The 20,145-nt window shown below is 35.4% G+C and overlaps 1 protein-coding gene across 1 annotated transcript; it reads left to right on the forward strand.

Annotated features, from left to right (window-relative positions):
* Positions 1-9,642: 9,642 nt before the first annotated feature.
* Positions 9,643-19,040, forward strand: LOC104239028 (hypersensitive-induced response protein 4). Its single transcript, XM_070170989.1, has 5 exons — positions 9,643-10,023; positions 16,002-16,122; positions 16,229-16,320; positions 17,584-17,680; positions 18,342-19,040. Exons 1-5 carry the CDS (start codon positions 9,829-9,831, stop codon positions 18,707-18,709), a joined length of 873 nt encoding a protein of 290 aa, XP_070027090.1. The 5' UTR covers positions 9,643-9,828; the 3' UTR covers positions 18,710-19,040.
* Positions 19,041-20,145: the final 1,105 nt, after the last annotated feature.

Here is a 20,145-nt window from a genome sequence, read left to right on the forward strand (position 1 = left end):
AAACAGTACGGAAAAATCCATAAAATACCACTATAAATCCCATCGATCTGGTGTCACGAGCCTAGAGCCTCTATTACTAGTCTGTGTAGCAACCTATACATAAAATTGTCTAGAATGCGGAAAATAAAGAGGATAAGGGGAGAAATCGGGTCCTGCGGACGCCATGCAGCTACCTCGATGACTCCAGAATAAGCTGAACAGCAGCAGAAAGCCCAAACTATGCCTCCGGGATACCTGTATCTGCACACATGGTGCAGGGAGTAAAGTGAGTACTCCAACTCAGTGAGTAATAGCAATAAATAATGATTGAAGGAAAGAAAACTCGTAAAAACACTACGCAGTTCTATATTTAAACGGTGAGAATATAAAAAACAACAACTGAATGAAGAAGTCAGTTAAAAGTCCTTTAAACTAGTATTCATTTCATTAACTCCTCGCGATAACCGAATTCATATTTGTACTGTTGCGGCATGCAGCCCGATCTACATAGTATACTATTGTGGCGCGCAACCCGATCCATATATATATATATATATACTGCTGCGGCGTGCAGCCCGATCCGCATAAATATATATACTGATGCGGCGTGCAGCCCGATCCATATATATATATATGCTACTGCGGCGTGCAGCCCGATCCAAGAATAGTCGACTGCGCTCACTTGGGGTGTGCAGACTCCGGAGGGGCTCCTTCAGCCCAAGCGCTAAACTACTGTGGCGTGCAGTCCAACCCATATAATATACTACTGCGGCGTGCAGTCTGATCCATATAATATACTATTGCGGCGTGCAGTCCGATCCATATAATATACTACTTCGGCATGCAGTTCGATCCATATAATATATATACTGCTGCGGCGTGCAGCCCGATCCATAGCATATCAAATACCCTCACAATGGGGTTCTCGACCCCTCTCAGTCGATATAGACTTGGCCCCTCGGGCACACTAAGATAAGACAGGGTTCTCAACCCACACGTTACTCTCATTAGGATTTAATAATTTCTAAGCTGGTTCATATTATGTTTATCAGTTAAGGACATGACTGAGGGTATGATTTCGACCAGAAAATTGAGGTCAACCAATACAAATGCCCCCTAAGGGTTCTACATATCGGCACAAGGCCCCAAACATGGCAACTAGCCCATAATATAATGATATTAATTAAGTTTCAGTCAAAAGTACAGTAGAGTCATCAAACGGGATGGACCAAGTCCAAACCCCCAGTAGTAACAGACCCTACGCTCATCATACAGCGTGTGTCTCATCTCAACATAGCACCACGTTGTGCAAATCCGGGGTTTCAAACCCTCAGAACATCATTTATAACCATTACTCACCTCAAGCAGGCCGAAATCCTAGCTCGCTACTCCCTTGCCTCGCAAATCAACCTCCTCGAGCGTCGAATCTGGTCAAAACCACAAGTAATACGTTACAATAGGCTAAGGGAATACAACCCAATCGAAAAGACTCGAAAATCACGAAGTTGGCAAAACTCGAGCCCCGGGCCCACTTCTCGAAAAATCAGAAAATTCGCATCACGGATTCCTTATCTCGCCGCGAGTCTATACATATCAGATTTACCAAAATCCGAGCTCAAATGCTCCCTCAAACCCCACATTTCTATTTCAAAAGTCAAGCCCTAATCCATCCCCTTTTAATCAAATTTCCATGAATTTAGATGTTGAATCTACAATTGAATGATGTTTTTAGGTCATAAGACTCACCTCCAATCAATCCCACTCGAAACTCTCTTTAATCCTCGTCCAAAAGCTCTCAAGGATGTTCAAAAATGGAGGAAATGGGTTTGGGTTCGCAGATGAAATGTTTTAACATTCTGCCCAGATCACTGTAGCTCCTTCTATGCGATCGCATTAGAGCCCATGCGATCGCATAACACAAACATTCTGCCCCCCAGATTAAGCCTTATGCGATCGCATAGGCCTCTCTGCGATCGCATTGCACAAGGTCTTTACCCTGTGCGATCGTATGCCTTCCACCGCGATCGCATAGCACAACCAAAGAGCCCCTCGAATTCCTTCTATGCGATCGCAATCGCACTCCTGCGATTGCATAGAAAAAATGTCTGCAACACTTCAGCTGAAAAATCTGCAACTTCCAAAGGTTAGAATTGGCCTGTTTGACCATCCGAAATCACCCTAAGGCCCCTGGGACCTCAACCAAAAGTGCCAACCCATCCTAAAACATCACCCAAACTCGTTCCAATCATCAAAACACATCCAACAACCCTAAAACCATCAAATTACATCGGATTCAAGCCTAAATTTCTTAAAAGCTTCTGAAATACGCATTTGATCAAAAACCCGACCAAAACACCTCCAATGATCTGAAATTTTGCACACATGTCCAAAATCACCTAACAAAGCTGCTACAACTCTCGGAATTCCATTTCGACCCCCGTATCAAAATCTCACCTACCAATCGGAATTCGCCAAAATACTAACTTCGCCAATTCAAGCCTAATTCTACTCCGGGCCTCCAAAATCAATTCCGATCACACTCCTAAGCCACATATCATCCTTCGAAGCTAACCGAATCACCGGAAATCACATCTGAGCCCTCTAACTCAATAGTCAACACCCGGTTGACTTTTCCAAAACAAATCTTCCTTAAAGAGACTGAGTGTCTCATTTCTTGTAAAACCAATCTGATTTAACTCTAACACACCGAATACCGACAACGAAACATGAAGAAGCATAAAATGGGGGAAACAGGGCGATAACTCACATGACGACGAGTAGGGTCGTCACAAGTTCCGAGGGTTCGTGTGAGTTTCGGGTAGGTTTTGGGACGTTTTAGGCTTAAAACCAGAAGTTGCAGGTTTCTAAACCCACCAGTGCAGTCCGCGGTCGACCCTGTGCGGTGCGCGGTGGAGGCCGTGCAGCCACAATCGACTTTGTGCGGTCCGCACAGGGCGCTGCAGTGCGGTCCGCGGTCGACCTTGTGCGGTCCGCACAGGGCACTGAACCGTAGTAACCTCAGGAAGGCCTGTGCGGTCCGCACAAGGGGTCTGATAGGGGTATAAATAGACGGGATTTTCAGTCATTTTTCATTTTTCAAAACCCCAAAAACGTAAGAGGCGACTTTTCAAACAACCTTTCTTCTCCAAATCAATTGTAAGTCATTTTTAACTAGTTTTCTTGAATCATTAACATCTTTTAACATGATTTCAACTCAAAATCAATGATTTTCATGGGGGAAATTGGGCGTTTTGGGTAGAACCTAGGTTTTTCAAATGGGGGATTTAGACCTCGGTTTGAGGTCCGATTTCAAAATAAATTATATATTTGAGTTTGTGGGGGAATGGGTGATCGGGTTTTGGTCCAAACCTCGGGTTTTGATCACGTGGGCGGGGGCGATTTTGACTTTTTGGATAAAACTTTGGAAAACTCATTTTCATGCATTCAAATTGATTCATTTAGCATTTATTAATATAATTAAGTAACTTGTAGCTAGATACGAGCGAGTTGGTGGTGGAATCAAGAGGTAAAGCAATAGTTGAGGCTTGAATTGCGTTCGTGACATCGAGGTAAGTGTTCGGTCTAACCTTAGCTCGAGGGATTAGGAGTTGAGTCCTATTTGCTATTTTCTTCTTGTTGAGTACGACGTATAGGCATGGTGACGAGTATCTATACGTTGGTGTCAAGCATGACCGTGAGTCTTAAATTGATATTTGTTGTATTCTTGAATGTTACTATGGTTGAAATAGTGAGTAAATCCTTGATATTGAGCAAAGACTTAGTTTGTTATCGTGGAATCTACTTATGATTTAGAAATGGTGGTATTTGAGACGAGTAAGAGTTGAGTTAAGATTGGTTATAGCTGATTCTCCTTTTCCGGGATGTATATACTTGTACTGCTGAGTTCCCTTGCCGGGATAGTGTAGTCTATTGTTGATCCCTTGCCAGGACGGTTAATTATGATTATTGGTAGTTGTATAGTTGTAACGGGTTGCATACCGCAACAGATATTATATTGGATCGGGTTGCATGCTGCAATAAATATTATATTGGATCGGGTTGCACGCCGCAACAGATATTATATTGGATCGGGTTGCATGCCGCAACAGATATTATTTTGGATCAGGTTGCACGCCGCAACAGATATTATATTGGATCGGGTTGCACGCCGCAACAGATATTATATTGGATCGGGTTGCACGCCGCAACAACTATATATATGTGGATCGGGTTGCACGCCGCAACAATGTTAAATGATAAGGGATCGGGCTGCGCGCCGCAACAGTATTGTTATTGTATCGTTGTAGATATTGAGCTGTCCTTTCATATTTTATTAAGTTTCTATTGGTCTTGATATGTTTCCCCAAAGCATGTACCCCCTCCCATTTTAAACTGCTTATTCCTGTTTATTTTCTGCCATATATTATATAACTGCACAGGTTTATCTGGAGTCTGGTCCTAGCCTCATCACTACCTCGTCGGGGTTAGGCCAGACACTTACCAGCACATGGGGTCGGTTGTGCTGATACTACACTCTGCACTCTGTGCAGATACCGGAGCGGCACTTGATCAGCAGCAGTAGGGGAGCCAGCCTTTAGTCCACCGAGACACCGAGGTAGCCTTACAGGCGTCCGCAGGCCCGGCGTCTCCTTTATCTTTTATTATGTTCTGTTATCTCATGTGTCCGAGACAAACAGTGTTATTTTTCCTTCAAACTGTTGTATGTAGTACTCTTAGTAGTCCGTGGATATTGTGACACCAGTTTCTGGGTAGAGGCATGTGTTGACTTTCGAAACATTTTGGTTTTATATTTATGTAAGACTTCCGCTTAAATCTCATATTCCGTTGTCATTTAGATGTTTATCACCTGTTAATGCAAGTTGTTAAAAAGGCTTAAAGTAAAGTAGTTAAAGATTTCTAAATTTTTCTGGCTTGCCTAGCTTCTACGAGTAGGTGCCATCACGACTCCCGAGGGTGAAAAAAATCTGGGTCGTGACAATATGAGAAATTTATTTAATTTTTATCTATATTATATTAGAATGGGTGTGATAGAAATAGATATTAAATTCAAGAAAGTTAAAAAATTCCACATGACAATGTAATAATATTAGGAACTAAATAATATAACATAAAAAATAAAGAATAAATAGAGAAAAAAATAAAAATTCAGATTCTTTATCATAGAGAAAAAGGGTAGAACTAATTTAAATTTGAGATGAGAAATTTTTTTATATTGTGATAAGAAAAGTCATAATATGGATAAGTCCAATTAACTCAAGTCTAATAAATAAAATTAAAAACCAAAAATATTGAATAATAAAAATAAATTAGAGATAATGTGAGGATATTTATAGATTATATGTTTAGAAAATAAAATAAGGTAAATATACAATACTTAAAAATATTATTAAAATTTAATAATTTAAAATTTTCAAGAAATATTTTTAAAACAAAATAAATATTTATTTGTGATTAAAAATTATATATTTATCTATATTATATTAAGAATAGTAGTTGATAATGATATTAGATAACGTTACAAGTTAATGGAAAGCCACATAAAACGTAATAAGACTATATATTAGATTTAAAAAATAGCAAAATTACGTTAAATTATTAGAAATTTACTATTATAAATGAAAGGGACAGACTATTTGAATTTGAGATTAGAAAATTCTTAAAACTATGATAAGAAAGCTCAAACTATGGATAATACCACGAAATTGAAGTCTTATTTATGAAAAATAATAAAAAATAAAAACTGAAGAATACCAAATAAATTTCTAATATAGGTAATTTTACTAATAAAAATTAAAAATTAAATTTGCATCTTAAAACTAAAAAACAAAGAAAAATTACATAAAGAAATAATATGACAGTGAAAATATTACTACAATATTCAGATATAATGTGTTCAAATAATTAAGAAATATTTTTTATGATAAAAATAAAATTTTAAAAATACAAAATAAATTTCTAATATAGGTAATTTTACTAATAAATATTAAAATTAAATTTGTATATTAAAGCTATAAAAGAAAGAAAATTTAACTACATCTAATACAAAAATAATTATAAGAGAACTCAATACATTTGGAGCATAATAATCAAATAACTTATGTATTAATTTTTAATACTAATTCAAAGTTACTATTTAAAATAAAATATGATATTATTTTGGTTATAGGCAGAATATTAATATAAAAACTAACTAAAGTTTATAGTAGGGAAGAGATGTATAAAAACAATAGAGGTAGTGTGAGGATACTTATACTTTAAATTAATTTAAAAATAAATAAATTAAATAATTAATTATATTTTAAAATATTACTGATAATTTAAATGATTATAAAATTCTGAATAAGAGGTTACAAGCATAAAAATATACCAAATTTCAAGAATAAAATATTTGTATTTTCTAAAGACTATTAAAAGACTAATAAGCAAGAAATTAATTTAATTATTAAGCTAATAAAAAATTATATGATAGTATAATAATATTAAATAATAAATAATACAATAACTATAAGTAAAGAACAAAAATAAAAAATAATTTGCGTAAAAATAATGTGATAAATAAGATATATTTGACTTTCAGATAAAAACAACGTGATAGTAAGAATTTTGTTAAAATAATATTATCTAATGTTCTTAAAGAAGACAGATCAAAACATGACATGTTTATTATTCTTTAATATTGATAGCGAAACGAAATGCAAGTACTAAAATTAAGGGGTTAGGTTACTACAAATATTTAAAAAAAATAGGTTGTCTACTACGAGACTGGAACAATAATTTCATATCCTACTTTATAATTAATATCTAATGTTATATAATTTTTATCTGAGAGGTTTATATTTTAAGGTTATTCGCACATGATTCAAACAACTTACATCACAATTTGACATGATTTGTGTCCGCGCATCGCGTGGGTACTAATACTAGTATAAATTAAAAAGAAAGAAAAAATTAAATATACTTCTACCACATTTTTTCTTCCCTCTCCTTTCATTAACAAGAGATACTCTACGTACTATAGTTTCAATTTTACATTACCAATGTTTACGTCGAATGGAAAAATACAACTTAAATCTCGGGGCTTTTTATCTCATCCAAACTTAATCTTTATAAATAAATAAAAAATCTGCAATCCCTTTAAATATGGGTAAATTACCATAAAAAATACTTTGTTGAATATTCATTTAATTAATTTTCTAATATTAGGAGTTTCAAAGTAATTAAAATTTTACATATTAAATTTTTCTTACTTGAACTATGTAGAAAGTCCTACGATTTAGAACTTTGAAAACATTAAGAATTTACTTTGTACAAATCTAGGTTTAGGAGTTTAAAACTATATTATTATATATATTTTTATTTAAACTATGTAATAAATCCAAAAACTTTAAAATTATTAAGAGTTTACTCATGTAAATCTTGTACTTAAAAATATCCGATCATTTCTTATGAAGGAAAATATGGACACTATAATATTCTATTGGTACTTATGTCTCTTGTGCAAACGTATAGTTAATATTTGAATAACATTGTGAGCACTTCTATGAGGCAGAATTTCTTTTTTTTTTTTTTGCTGAGTAGTTTAATAACATCAAAAATCATCATTTTCAGGACTTAAATTGTTTTCTTATTTTTCTAGCTCAAATGTATTCTTTATAATTTTTATGCTTTTAAAAAATTTATATTCACGGATCAAGATACACGCGTAAAGTGCGTACCAAAAGACTGGATATATATATATATATATATATATATATATATATATATATATATATATATATATATGTCTACTCGTCAATAAGAGAATTCGAGCCATGGCCTTAGTTGGCTTTATTCACAAACGTCTCTCCTGTACTACAAGGGCCACAGATTTCGTGCGGGAATGGAGCAACATGAGTGTACTGTCTTGTACAATCAAGGGCCACTTAAAGCAGGATCATCAGTAGGGGTATTTAAGTTTGAACTAGAAAATCGCATTAAATCGATTAAAAATCCGATAAGATTTGATTTGGTATTGAGTTAAAAAAAATTCAAATCAAACCGATATATAAATATATAATTTTTATATATACTTTTAAGACTTTATATAGATTTTTTTTTAAAATATCTAAAAATATTTTAAATCCTCTCGTTAGATGTAATATTTAATAGAACTATGAAGTGCGTTCATTTTTAATTACTTTAAATAATGAGTTGTATCTCTTTCTTATCAAGTGTTATTTGAAATGGTATTTTAGAGAATATATTATTATTTAGGTGTCATATTGATTTTTATGTTTAATTATTAAATTCGGTTAACTTTAAAGGCATCATCAACGAAAAATTATCGTTAGACGACTAAGAAAATAACTATCATGTGTCCACAAGAATTTTTTAATAGATTATGTGTTTTATCAATTTTTTCAATTTTTACTAAGTACTAAATATATATTTACTTATCAAACTTTCTATAACTTTGAAACAGTAAGATTGAAATAATATTTGTATAACAAAAAAATAAAAGAATTTGAAAAACCACAAAACGAACCAATCCAAACCGATATAACTAATTTGATTTAATTTTAATAATGTACATTCCAACCATTAGCATATTCACCTTCCTTGGTGCTGGTTAGTGACTTTTAGGAATGTTCTCCATCTCTATGAATATAGAGAAGAAAGAGCTACGTAATAAATGATCATTACCTAATTCAACTTATAATAAACTACTTGTTGTTACAAGACACTATTATAAAGTTTATTTACTCAAAGTGCATAGAGATAATATACATGTGTATCCATCCCTTCACTAAAAAACTTTTCATTCATCGACGCAAAAAGCGGCCTTGGGGGAAGATTTTTTTCGTTGTTTGAGAAAGCTTCAACGTACCAAAAGAGAAAATTAAAAAGGTACATTATCAATATTGGATCAAGTCTTTCAATTTTTCATATGATGATTAAGAAGGGGTTAAAACAAATTGTAATATCGAAGTAATTTACTATCAAATACTATTAATGTCCTAAATATACATTAAAACTCTATACTTTAACAAGCTAAGACAAAACTTTTAGAGACAATTGGAACCCCGTCTCTAATAAAAACAAAAGACAATCCTTTACTAAGAAATAAAACTTTATCTATATTTACAAAATAAAATCATTTGTAAATACTATACACTAACACTTCATTTATTTTATGACAGTCTGAAAAAAATTATTTTCTTAAAAAATCATAAGTTAGCAACGTAAAAGAAAAAGAGAAATATTTTCTCGCATACATTTGATATCATTAAAAAAATCTAAAAAATTTAAAAAGGAAAAATTACACTTTTAATCCCTTGATTATTGGTTAATTTTAATTTTGGTCCATATGATATTTCACTAAACATATATTATAACCTTTAATATTAAAAATGTGCATTTTGGTCATTTTGCATACAAAATGCACTATATTTACATCATTTTCAGAATAATATCGCTCTCAAATATGAAGTAACTGTAACAAATACTTATGATATAACACCTAAATAGTTAAATAGTTTAAGCAATTAATAATTTGTTTTAAATTTTTAAAAGCTTACAAACAGAAGAAACAAATGTTAATACTTAAGGGACTAAAAGCAAAAACCCTTTTTTAAAGATCTTTCTTGCGAAGAAGTTTGTGACCGCTTCTTCCTTAAATTTATTGCTAACAAATATCTACTCGGTAATTAAAATTAAAAAGAAAAGAAGTAAAAACCCGCCAAGGCGGTCTTCGTCTGTACGAGGCAATCCAAAAACGCGCTAATCCTGAATTCATCAGTCATCACCAACATCAAATTTACTCAAAACCCTAATTGGCAATACGAAGCGATGGGGAATGCTAACTGTGTATTCTGTGGATGCATAGAACAAGCGAGTGTCGGTGTGGTTGAGAAATGGGGACGTTTCGACAGGCTCGCAGAACCGGGGCTTAACTTTTTCAATCCTTTCGCCGGCGAATGCCTCTCTGGAATACTCTCCACCAGGATTAGTTCTCTCGATGTAAAAATCGAGACTAAAACCAAGGTGAATTTTTTGTCCCTCTAAACCCTACTCTTTCCGATTTTACATATTCAAAAGTTGAATGATCGATTGGTTAATTTTAACTGATATAGTTTTTTTTTTTTTTTTTTTTTGCAGTTGCTAGTTACAATTCTAATATTAGTCGTTTCGAAATTCACTCCCGTTAATGCAATTTTTGCTCAAATGTTTATTGTTAGTCATAAATCACAAATTACATGTTTATAATGCTGATACAGATGATACTAGATTAACGAAACGAAATTGATTAACCAGCTAAATGTGCAACTACAGGGTATTTGAAGCCATAAATCAAATGAGTGAATAAACACTAAGACATGTTGATTGTGATTTGTGATAAATATAAACTTTAGAAGGAGTTAACTTAATATCGGTATGTGAAAGTATATTCAGGCTGATGTAACCTGTAGGAATTTCAAGCACGCTTGTACTGTTATGTTTTTTATGAGGTGCTATATTTCTGAAAGAAGTCAGAGAGATTGATGCACTCTGGATGGCATGAAGTTAATTTTTCACAAAACTTTACCTACCCATTTAGTCTGCAGTTCATGTTTCCAATGTATGAATAGATTTGCGGGTTGTAAGTTGTTAGAAACCAAAGAAGTTCTATATTTCATATCTAGAAGAGAAGATTACAAGGCCTATTTATAATACTAATTCACCTAATCTATTAGTTGTCATACACCTAATTACACCTACTATACAACTCATATACATGTGCTAGCTATGATGTAGTACATGTGTATACATGTGCTACACAACTTGTATTACACCTACTATACAACTCATATACATGTGCTAGCTATGATGTAGTACATGTGTATACATGTGCTAGACAACTTGTATGTCAACACTCCCCCTCAAGTTGGAACATATATATTGATCATGCCCAACTTGTTACAGATATATTCAACTCGAGCTCCATTCAAAGCTTTTGTGAAAATGTCTCCCAATTGATCTCCAGTTCTAACATGACCTGTAGAGATGAGCTTTTGTTGAATCTTTTCACGAACAAAGTGACAATCTATTTCAATGTGCTTAGTCCTTTCGTGAAATACAGGATTAGAGGAGATATGAAGAGCAGCTTGATTATCACACCACAACTTTGCTGGCAATGTAGTTTGGAAGCCAACTTCACTTAATAGTTGATGTACCCATACAACCTCACACACAGATTGTGCCATAGCTCTGTATTCTGCTTCCGCACTAGATCGAGATACGACATTTTGTTTCTTACTCTTCCACGAAATCAAGTTTCCACCAACAAAAACGCAATATTCTGTCGTGGATCTCCTATCGGCTTTTGACCCTGCCCAATCTGCATCTGTGAAACACTCAATGTTAGTGTGTTCATTATTCTTATATACTAGACCCCGTCCTGGAGATCCCTCTAGATAACAAAGAATCTGCTCCAGAGCCGCCCAATGCCTGACTGTTGGGGAAGATATAAACTGACTCACAATGCTGACAGAGTATGCGATATCGGGACGAGTTACTGTAAGATAGTTCAGTTTCCCAACCAATCTCCTATATTTCTCTGGATCTTCGAATAACTCACCGTCTTCTTTCACGAGTTGTGTGTTAGGAACCATTGGCATGCTGCATGGTTTAGATCCCAACTTTCCAGTTTCAGCTAACAAGTCAAGAGTATATTTCCTTTGGGACAAGAAGATGCCTTTCTTGCTCCGTGTAACTTCAACTCCCAAAAAATACTTTAGTTGCCCTAAATCTTTCGTCTGAAATTGAGTGTGAAGGAAAGACTTTAGAGTTGAAATTCCTGTAATATCACTTCCAGTAATAACGATGTCATCAACATATACTACCAATAAAAGAATACCATCATCAGACTTTTTATAAAACACCGTATGATCGCAATTGCTTTTCTTCATCCCATATTCTAGAACAGCCTCACTAAATCTGCCAAACCAAGCACGGGGACTCTGTTTCAGCCCATAAAGAGATTTTCGAAGACGACATACCTTTCCACACTCCCCCTGAGCAACAAACCCAGGTGGTTGCTCCATATATACTTCTTCCTGAAGATCTCCATGTAGAAAAGCATTCTTTATATCAAGCTGATGCAGAGGCCAATCATAAGTAGCTGCCATGGAAATGAATAATCGAACAGAAGCTAACTTGGCGACCGGGGAAAAAGTATCCAAATAGTCGACTCCATAGGTCTGTGCATACCCTTTTGCAACAAGGCGTGCCTTAAGGCGAGCTACTGTCCCATCGGAGTTAAACTTAACATACCCACTTGCACCCAATAGCCTTTTTGTTAGTGAGCAGATCGGCCAACTCCCAAGTACCATTCTCATCTAAAGCCATCATCTCTTCTATCATTGCATCATGCCAACCTGGGTGGGACAATGCTTCACGAACAGTTTTAGGTATCCTAGCAGAATCTAATGATGCAATAAACGAGCTAGAAGAAGTAGACAAATGGTCATAAGACACAAAAGAAGAAATAGGATAAGTACATTGTCGTGTACCTTTGCGAATGGCAATAGGAAGATCCAAACTAGGATCTGAAACACAGGAGGTTGGATCTACCGACGAAGCAGAAGTAGGTAAAAGATCGGGTTCTGAGGTTTGTTGTCGCCTGGTATACACACGAAGAACAGGTGGCTGCTCGGATGGTCGATCGAGGGAAACGGGTGACTGAGGAAGAGGTGTTGGAGAACTAACTGGATGTGTGACAGTGTAGACCAAAGTATCATCTTCTTCCTCAGGACTGTTATAAACATATGAAGAAAAGAACGGATAATTTTCATGGAATGTGACATCGGCAGACACTAAGTACCTTTTGAGATCTGGAGAATAACACCGATAACCTTTCTGAAGACGTGAGTACCCTAAGAACACACACTTAAGGGCCTTTGGATCTAATTTAGTTACCTGTGGACGAACATCACGAACAAAACAAGTACAACCAAATATTTTGGGTTCAATAGGAAATAATGGCTTAGAGGAAAAAAGAATGTTGTAAGGAATATTACCATGAAGTACAGAAGATGGCATACGATTTATTAAAAAACAAGCTGTAGAGACGGCATCAGCCCAAAAACATTTTGGCACTTTCATTTGAAAGAGGAGTGCTCGGCCTACTTCAAGAAGATGTCTATTTTTTCGTTCCGCAACCCCATTTTGAGAAGGGGTGTCAACACAAGAAGATTGATGTAGAATACCATTTGTAGCCATATAATCTTTAAACAAATCCGAAAAATATTCTTTTGCATTGTCACTCCTTAAATTACGAACGGAAACATTAAAATGAGTTTTTATTTCAGCACAAAAAATTGAAAACAACTCCGAACGATTTTTCATTAAATATAACCAAGTAACACGAGAATGATCATCCACAAAGGTAACAAAATATCTAAAACCAGTTTTAGAAATAATAGGACATGGACCCCAAACATCGGTGTGAACTAACTCAAAAGGTAAGTCGACCCGTTTATTGACTCTAGAAACTTTAGGAAGGCGATGGTGTTTAGCAAACTGACATGACTCACAATCTAAAGAGGAAATACTCTGAAACTGAGGATATAACTTCTTCAAACTAGACAAGGATGGATGACCCAATCGACAGTGTACAACAAAGGGAGACAACACAGTTGAACAAGAAATGGAATTCGGCACCTGTGATTCAAGAACATAGAGACCCCCAGACTCAGAACCTTTACCAATAATCTGCTTCGTCGTAAGATCCTGAAAAAGACAATAATTGGGAAAAAATGAGACACAACAATTTAGAGTACGAGTAAGTTTACTGACAGATATTAGATTGAAAGAAAAATCAGGCAAATTTAAGACGGAACTAAGGGAAAGAGAAGATGTTGGGTTAACAGTGCCAGACCCTAAAACATATGAGGTAGACCCATCGGCTAAAGTAACTGTGGAACATTGGGTATGTGACTGAAAAGTGGAAAAGAGTTTAGAGTTACCTGTCATATGATCTGTGGCACCAGAATCAATGACCCATTTGGATGACGAAGGGAGGAGACACTTAGTGGTTTTACCTGACTCGGGGATAGTATTGATAGGAGGAGATGATGACTGAGATGGTGAAATAGTCTCGGAAGTGGCGAGGTTGGCATACTGAGATCTTTTGTTCTTATTCTGAAGCTTCACACAATAACGTATGGTATGACCGAGCTCATGACAATAAAAACATTCAACTTCCCCTTGCTTTAGGTCTCGACTATCGCTACTCCGATTGCGATTACTATGATTCCTATTCTTTTGGACGCGGCTAAGCAGAGCACCACTATCGATCGTGGCTGTCGGACCTGGATGAGACTTTTCAGTACGCAACACTCTTGTAAAGGCCTCTTTCAAGGAAGAGATAACAGTCCCAGATAAAATCTGCGATTTGGCCCCTTCAAATTTGGGAGAAAGACCAGAAAGGAAACTCATGACCGCCAGTTGTTCACGCTGAGCCTGTTGTACCTTCACATCTGGACTAAACGGCAATATAACATTAAGCTCATCATACACCTTCTTAAACTCTGAGAAGTAAGTGGTGAGAGAGCGATCTTGCATGGATGGATGGTAAAATGCCTGGCACACATCATACATGCGAGACAAGTTTCCTTTGCCAGAGTACAAAAAATCTAAATAATCCATTAGATCCTTCACATAATCACAATGAGAAACTAGATCATTTACCTCACTGTGCATCGAATTCTTGATTTGGAGAAACAATTTTGCATCCTCCTTTAACCAGACTGATTTAGTCTCATCCTTGGGTGGATCATCAACCAAGTGGTTCTCTTTGTCGATGCTCCGCAAATAGAGACGGATCGTCTTACTCCAATCCATGTAATTGGAACCCATGAACTTATTCTCCGTAATTTTGGACATAACCGGAATGACATCAACGGTAGGTTTCGTTTCAGTCATCTTGCACCCGAATAATAGCAGAATCAAATAGTCAAGAACAGTGCAGTGAAATTTGAACAGTGAACAGTGATATTTGAACAGTACAGTGAACAGTGAATAGTAATATTTGAATAGTGCAGTGAACAGTGATCTTGGAAAATGAAAGTTGTCAGAAAAAAAAATTCTGACAGTACCACTTTGGTCGGAATAGTGAGTAGAAAAATCTGTAAAGAAGCGGTTGGGGCAAAAAATGGCCGGAAATAGTGAAATAGAATCAAAGCAGCGAAAGACTGTTCTGAACAAAAATAATTCGAACGGGGAAAAAAAATTCCCAACAACAAACTGATGAAAAAACTTCAATGCTCTGATACCATGTTAGAAACCAAAGAAGTTCTATATTTCATATCTAGAAGAGAAGATTACAAGGCCTATTTATAATACTAATTCACCTAATCTATTAGTTGTCATACACCTAATTACACCTACTATACAACTCATATACATGTGCTAGTTATGATGTAGTACATGTGTATACATGTGCTAGACAACTTGTATGTCAACATAAGTCATTTAGATTTCAGATAATGCGCAGTTTCTTTCAGCGTAATTCACGCTCAGCAATTATATTCTTTCTTTTATTCATCTGGACTGGAATAGGAACTGCAGGTGGAGTAATTCTTCCTTTCTTTCTATGGATTGTTCTGCTAAGCCTCTAGTTGTGTGTTGACGACGTTAATTGCTCAAATATTGTTCTTTGGAAATTTAAAGCATCATTGCCCCCATTGTAGGGGATGTTGTCATTAGATGCTCCTGGAAGTAAACAATTTGCCTCAAATTGGCACTGAGCTAATCATAGTTCTCTATGATATGATGAATGATATTCCAATGCTTTGATTTTTGAGGTCCTTTTGATCTAATTTACTTTTCCATAAAGCTGCTTGTATCTTTTTGGGGAATTGATAGCAGTATAGTTGACAGAGGTGGAGTGATAAAATTTGTCTTGTTTTAGAAGCTCAAGTTGGGAATAATCGAATATGTTGCTTTACCTGGAGAAAGTTAACTTATATGCAATTGTTCAGGACAATGTCTTTGTTCATTTAGTGTGCTCAATCCAATATAGAGTGATCAAGCAAAATGCTGATGATGCTTTCTATGAGTTGCAAAATCCAAAGGAGCAGATTCAGGCTTATGTATTTGATGGTAATTTGTCTTCTTTTGGTTTCACTTTTGCGAGTTTACTTTTGTCTTGTTTATTTATGCCACTTTCTATGATGCTCATCTCATTTAATGTTCTGGACTGTTCTAGTTGTTCGTGCCCATGTCCCCAAAATGAATTTGGATGAACTTTTCGAGCAAAAGGATGAAGTTGCTAAGGCTGTGTTGGAGGAACTTGAGAAGGTAAATTCGTGTCCTTATGGTGACTGGAAAAAAATCCTCGCTCCATTTTAAATGAATAGAACCTGGTCAGCGGGAAAGAGGGGATTGATAGGATAGTTGGGGAGGTTTGTTGGGGGGGGGGGGGTTAAAGAAAGCGAAGGAAAAAGAGCTACTAGTTCTTTTATTCATATGTTTTCTGTGTATGAATTCCAAACAATTGTAATATGTTTCAAATCATTGGGAGCCTGGATTTTGCTGCGGAAGGAAGGTCTTAAACTACACAAATCATTTGGAAACTTTTGCTCCCTTTCTGGTCTTTTAGCACTTATCTGTTTCTTAGTTGAGATTTTATCGTGCAAAGTGCAGCTTGGGATTGTTCTAATACTTGTTTCTTACCCATGATCTTTTGCCTCCCTTACTTTGTACTATTCCTCTGAATTTCTTTTTTCTTTTTTGAGAGGGCATTTCTCCTATTATCTAGCAGTATGCATGGTTATATGACAATTACCAATTAACCCTTTTGGAGAAGATACTCTCAGAATTTTGAAAGAGGAAATTTTAAGTCTAAGTTGTCACCTTCCTCATTATTTGAAGGAAAATAAGCTTCTCTGCTGGTCTTTTTTTCAGTATGTTAGTGAAAAGTACTCAGACTACTATGCTGTCTTCAAAACATTATACTAATTCTTTTTATCTCTCAAAAGGAAAATATATTTAAAAAAATCATTATGCATTTGAAATGAGGCAGAAACTTTTGACAGTGTCCTTCCATCCCCTCCCGCACCCCACAAAAAGAAAAAATATTACAAAAGGGAAAAGGGGATGCTACTGCAGTAACTTCTTAGCTTTGGTCTGGTGTGTGCTCTAGTTCTTTCTTCTCTGTTCTTTAGTATGTCATTCAAAAATGTTTATAGTTGGTGTAGAATAAGTTTTATTTGTTTTAGTAATAGTTACTAGTCAAATAGAAATTGAGGTGAACCCACTGTAAGGTGGTTGTTCCCCACCCCCCACCCCCCCAAAAAAAGGGTTTTTTTGGGGGGGAGGGGGGTGGGTGTGAAGAAAAAGCACACACCAAAAGGAAAAAATACTCTGTCAATCCGACTTATATAAAAGGAGAAATTGGCAACAAAGAGAGTTTGTATCATGAAGCTGTTCTTGTAATACCAAAGCTTTAGGGGTGTTTTGCATTGTGCCATTGTTATAGAGCTTACAAGGGTTTGGAACTTTCCCCAGCCCAGTAGGAAATTCACGTTTCCATGGAGTCTCTTATTTTAGCTTATATATCAGGTGATGGGTGCGTATGGATATAACATCGAGCACATACTGATGGTTGACATTATTCCTGATGCTTCTGTGCGAAAGGCGATGAACGAGATAAATGCAGGTAAGAAGAGGAGTAGTTTCTACTTCTGAATTAGTATTCAAATATAATGTTGATGGTACATTCCCCCTTTTCTCTCTGTTGATGGTACATTCCTTTTTTTCTCTGTTGATGGTACTTGAATTTCTAAGTTTCCTACTTCTGAATTAGTGTACAAAACTGTGTTGATAATACTTAGTTTATAGTGTAGTTCTGCATGTAAATAAATTTCTTGACGCGTGGTTTACCTTTTGAAGGGGAATTGGTATACAAATAGAGTGTTGATGGTATTTTAGTTTTCTGCTTTTCTGCTTCAAAATAATATTTAGTTTCTACTTCTCAATTAATGTATGAATAGAGCATTGATGATACCAATCTGTTGTAATCCTTAGTAAGTTCAAATGCACCTGTTGGAATTTGTGATCTTCAAGCATGGTGCCTATTAAGGACACATCTGGTGTGTGGAGAGATAAAGGTTACCTAATCTGTCCCTTTTGTTTCCGGAAGTACTAAATGATTAAATAATGTAGGACAATATGGTATAAAGAGATTCAGATGTTTATTATTGCCATAAAAGATAGTGTTTCCCCCAAGTTATCGTAATAGATTATAGATTGTGGTTATCTGAATCGTGGATTGACAGTTGTCTGAACTATAATATGCTCTTATCTTATCTGTATTGTAGCTCAAAGGATGCAGCTTGCTAGTGTTTACAAGGGAGAAGCAGAAAAGATTCTCCAAGTTAAGAAAGCAGAAGCTGAGGCTGAAGCCAAGTATTTAGGTGGGGTTGGGGTTGCCAGGCAGAGGCAGGCAATTACAGATGGTTTGAGAGAAAACATCTTGAACTTCTCACATAAAGTAGAAGGCACCTCCGCTAAGGAAGTGATGGATCTTATAATGATCACCCAGTACTTTGACACCATCAAAGACCTTGGAAACTCTTCAAAGAACACGACAGTTTTCATACCACACGGTCCTGGCCATGTTCGTGACATTGGTGATCAGATACGCAACGGCCTGATGGAGGCAGCTAGTGCACGGGTCACTGAATAGGTTTGCTTGTCTGCAGAATATACTGTGAGAAGCATTTCCCTACATACGTCTGGAAAGAAGGTTAAACAATAAAAATAAAGTGTGCTTTGAGAGTTTTGGCATGGATTGCTTTCGTTTCCTCTTTTGCTTGATGTTGTATAGCTAATAAAATAAAATAAAGGATAGTTCAAATAGAAAAAGAAAAGAGCACCTGAAAAAATGTGTATTATCTTTTCAGTTGCTACACCTGTTTAGTGGATGAAGATCCAAGAAATATGTTTAATAGGATATCACGTCCTTGACATTTGTGTATGGACTGGATATGAGAAATTCTATATTTGTTTCGATTCCATCTCATGTTCAAGTTTGTGTAATGCTTTTATTAGCTAAAACTCGACATTACTAAAGTACTTCATGACTCTTTATAGGTGCATTGTGTTTTGCTCTTGCATCACTAGATGTATCATTTGAAGCTTTGGTTCTTGTATGGATTGTTTCTCCGAAATGGATTTAAACAAGTCAAAACTAAAACCAGTGGATCAATAAAGAATAAGTTACAAAGTTTCGTGACTCTGTATTTGCACGAACATCTTTGGCTCAATTTAATACAACTGGAAACACGTGACTTTAACTGGAATCTAGAATATTTTTTAGTATAGAGAAAAAAATGATAAAATTTAAAAGGTAACGTGAAGTTGGTAATCATTATGTGAATAAATTTCTAGTATTCTACCATTTTATTATTGAACATGCGTAACTTATGAACATCCTATTCTCACCTTAATTCCTCACAGTCTTGTAAATAAAACAAGTTTTACCTATATGGTCGAATTTTGTGAACAGTTTGTACCACGTTTGCATAACTTTTGAATAAGGCGCTTCGTCAATCTGGCAAGACTTATGTACCAAAATTATGCTCCGAGACTATTTTTGCACAAATTCCTTAAACAGGAACAAAAGTTAAATAGCTGCGCGAAAATATCGTATTTGTGCAAATCTCCCGTTTAAACCAAACAACTTTCAATTCAGTGCCTTTAAAACTTGAAAAAAACTGGATGAAAATGGTGGCAAGCAGGCTCAAAGCAAATGGATGACAATATTGGGCTAAAATCATGAGTTCCGTTTGCCCCCAATTTAGATATTATCTCTAGTCCATATGGTCTGTTTTCTAAGGGCTTTACACACTAATTAATAAAAACATCTACTAACCTCAACCATAAAAAAGATCTCTCTAAGTCTAAACTATCCTATCCTTTCTCAATCTCGGAATGCCTCATTAAATTAACACTCCATTCATTAGAAGAGTAAGTTATATATTTGAAAAAAAGTACTGTAGTAACTAGAGTAATATTTGGGACAGGAGGGAGTAATGATTATTAACCCAAATTGTTATTGAGAAAGAAAATGATTATTTCCATATGTAGCCTATACTAAATGGAGAAAAGAAAAGAAAAAGG

Source organism: Nicotiana sylvestris, chromosome 3 (genome assembly GCF_000393655.2).
Source record: "Nicotiana sylvestris chromosome 3, ASM39365v2, whole genome shotgun sequence".
In the NCBI taxonomy this organism is placed as follows: Eukaryota; Viridiplantae; Streptophyta; class Magnoliopsida; order Solanales; family Solanaceae; genus Nicotiana; species Nicotiana sylvestris.

Coding starts and splice junctions, on each gene's coding strand:
- LOC104239028 (XM_070170989.1), top strand. CDS start 9,829: ATGGGGAATGCTAACTGTGTATTCTGTGGATGCATAGAACAAGCGAGT. Junction 10,024..16,001: donor AAATCGAGACTAAAACCAAG/GTGAATTTTTTG, acceptor GCAATTGTTCAG/GACAATGTCTTTGTTCATTT. Junction 16,321..17,583: donor TGTTGGAGGAACTTGAGAAG/GTAAATTCGTGT, acceptor CTTATATATCAG/GTGATGGGTGCGTATGGATA.